At 60.5% G+C, this 1,788-nt stretch overlaps 1 protein-coding gene across 1 annotated transcript in view; it reads left to right on the top strand.

Annotated features, from left to right (window-relative positions):
* Nucleotides 1–1,788, top strand: part of LOC104520611 (collagen alpha-2(IX) chain) — a gene marked incomplete at both ends in the record, with an annotated part of 7,155 nt that overhangs the window by 3,214 nt on the left and 2,153 nt on the right. The window contains 4 exons of the mRNA XM_010162346.1: nt 90–146; nt 562–615; nt 920–973; nt 1,672–1,725. Of these exons, the coding sequence (XP_010160648.1) occupies nt 90–146; nt 562–615; nt 920–973; nt 1,672–1,725 (219 nt within the window). The remainder of the gene's footprint in view (nt 1–89; nt 147–561; nt 616–919; nt 974–1,671; nt 1,726–1,788) is intronic.

Raw genomic sequence — 1,788 nt, 5'->3', positions numbered from 1 at the left:
CATGGGTTAGTCGGGGACTGGTCAGTGTTGGGTTCATGATCTTAAAGGGATTTTCCAATCGAGGCAATTCTGTGATTCTTCCCCACCAGTGCCCGACCAGCTGCCCACCAGGTCCCAAGGGCCCCCAGGGACTGCAGGGACTGAAGGTAATGGAGCCCTGGAGCTGCCAGGGAGCGAACAGGGACTGTCATCTCCAGCTCTGCGCCTGAGCAGAGGGGCAGGCACACCCCGAGAGCCCTGGGGGAAAAAGTGCTGTGGGGACTGTCCTCCATGGCTCCCCAGCTCCTGCCAGCCCCTTCCTGGGGGGGTGACACCCCACACCAAACCCCCAGCCCCAGCTGTGCCACTGCCCAGCTCCTGATTAGTGGGCATTGCCACGGCACACCCTCGCGGCTTGGGGTGCTGAGCCCTGAGCCCCATTCCATCAGCAGTGGGATGCTGGGCCCCATTGGGTCACCAGCGGGCACCCCAGGGTGTCATGGGGAGGGCGGCTCTGGGTGATGTGGCTATCAGGATGCTGCCTCAAAGCAGGGATGCTCATGATCTTCTTCTTCCCCTTAGGGACACAGAGGCCGCCCCGGTGCCCTCGGGGAGCCTGGCAAGCAGGGCAGGCAGGTGAGTGACCTCCTGGCACCTTCCCAGCAGGATCCAGGCATGCCTGTGTCTGGGGAGCTGGGGCAGAACCGGAGGGCAGGGGGCTCTGAGGAGAGAAAGGGACAAGGAAGGACAGAGGTGGGAGAGGGAGGAGGGAGACCCAGGCATGGGAGATGGAGGGTGGACAGGGTGGGCTTCCCACAGTGCCTCCCTGTTGACGGGAACCTGTCCCCATCCCCTGCCGGGTCCCAAGTGAGGGAGTTTTGGGTCCCCAGGGGGGGTTTGTACCCCCAACACTCACCTCACTTCTCTCCATCCATCCCAGGGCCCCAAGGGTGACGTTGGCCTCTCTGGAGAACAAGGTGTCCCAGGCCCCCCGGTAACGGATGCATTTCTCTTTGCTGCTTTGCTCTTTGCTGCTCTGTCCCTCCTGGCTGGTTTATGTTTGTCCCCAGACACCAGGGACATGACACCAGCATGTCCCTGCTCCCAGAGACCCATTGCTGGGACCAGAGCGAAGCCTTCATCCCATCCATCTCCCTCCTCCCAGCCATGGAGCTGCCACCAGGAGGGTGGCAAAGCCTCACCCTGACATCAGCACTGGCCCAGGCACCTGGGTCATTAGTGCTCATTAACGTGGATAACTCAGTGACAGGCGACAAATCCCTCATGGACACTGACCCCCCCCTTACCCCACCTGAACGGGGGGTGCAGCGCCCAGCTCGCCACGGGGACGTTGGGATTAACGCTGTTGGAGCTCGCTGAGCACTTTGAAGATGAAAAGCAATTAATGGGCTGAGCCCTTTGGACCAGGAAAGGGCAAAACTGCTTTGAAGCCAAGAGCTTTGGTGGGGGAAACCACACCAGTTTGGGCCCATTGCTGTTCTTGAACTGACAGCTGGAAAGGTGCCTGGTGGGGGGGCTGTGGAATTAGGAGTGAGCGGTGGGACTGAAATACCCCATGTTTGGTAAAACTGGCTGATTTCCAATACTGGCTTTTGTTTTAATTGTGGCTTCACCCTGGGCTGCTCCTGGGGCTGTTTCCAGCTAAACTGGTTGTTGTTTCCTTCCCTGCAGGGTCCGCAGGGCTTGAGGGGTTACCCCGGGATGGCAGGACCCAAGGGTGAGACAGTAAGTGCTGGTGGGACACAGGGGTGGCTCTGCCTGGCTCTGGGTTCAGGGTGACCAGCTCCC

This window comes from Antrostomus carolinensis, unplaced genomic scaffold, assembly GCF_000700745.2.
Source record: "Antrostomus carolinensis isolate BGI_N321 unplaced genomic scaffold, ASM70074v2 scaffold32692, whole genome shotgun sequence".
Lineage (NCBI taxonomy): Eukaryota > Metazoa > Chordata > Aves > Caprimulgiformes > Caprimulgidae > Antrostomus > Antrostomus carolinensis.
The sequence above is the reverse complement of the archived record's forward strand: the minus strand, read 5'-3'. Positions and strand labels throughout refer to the sequence as shown.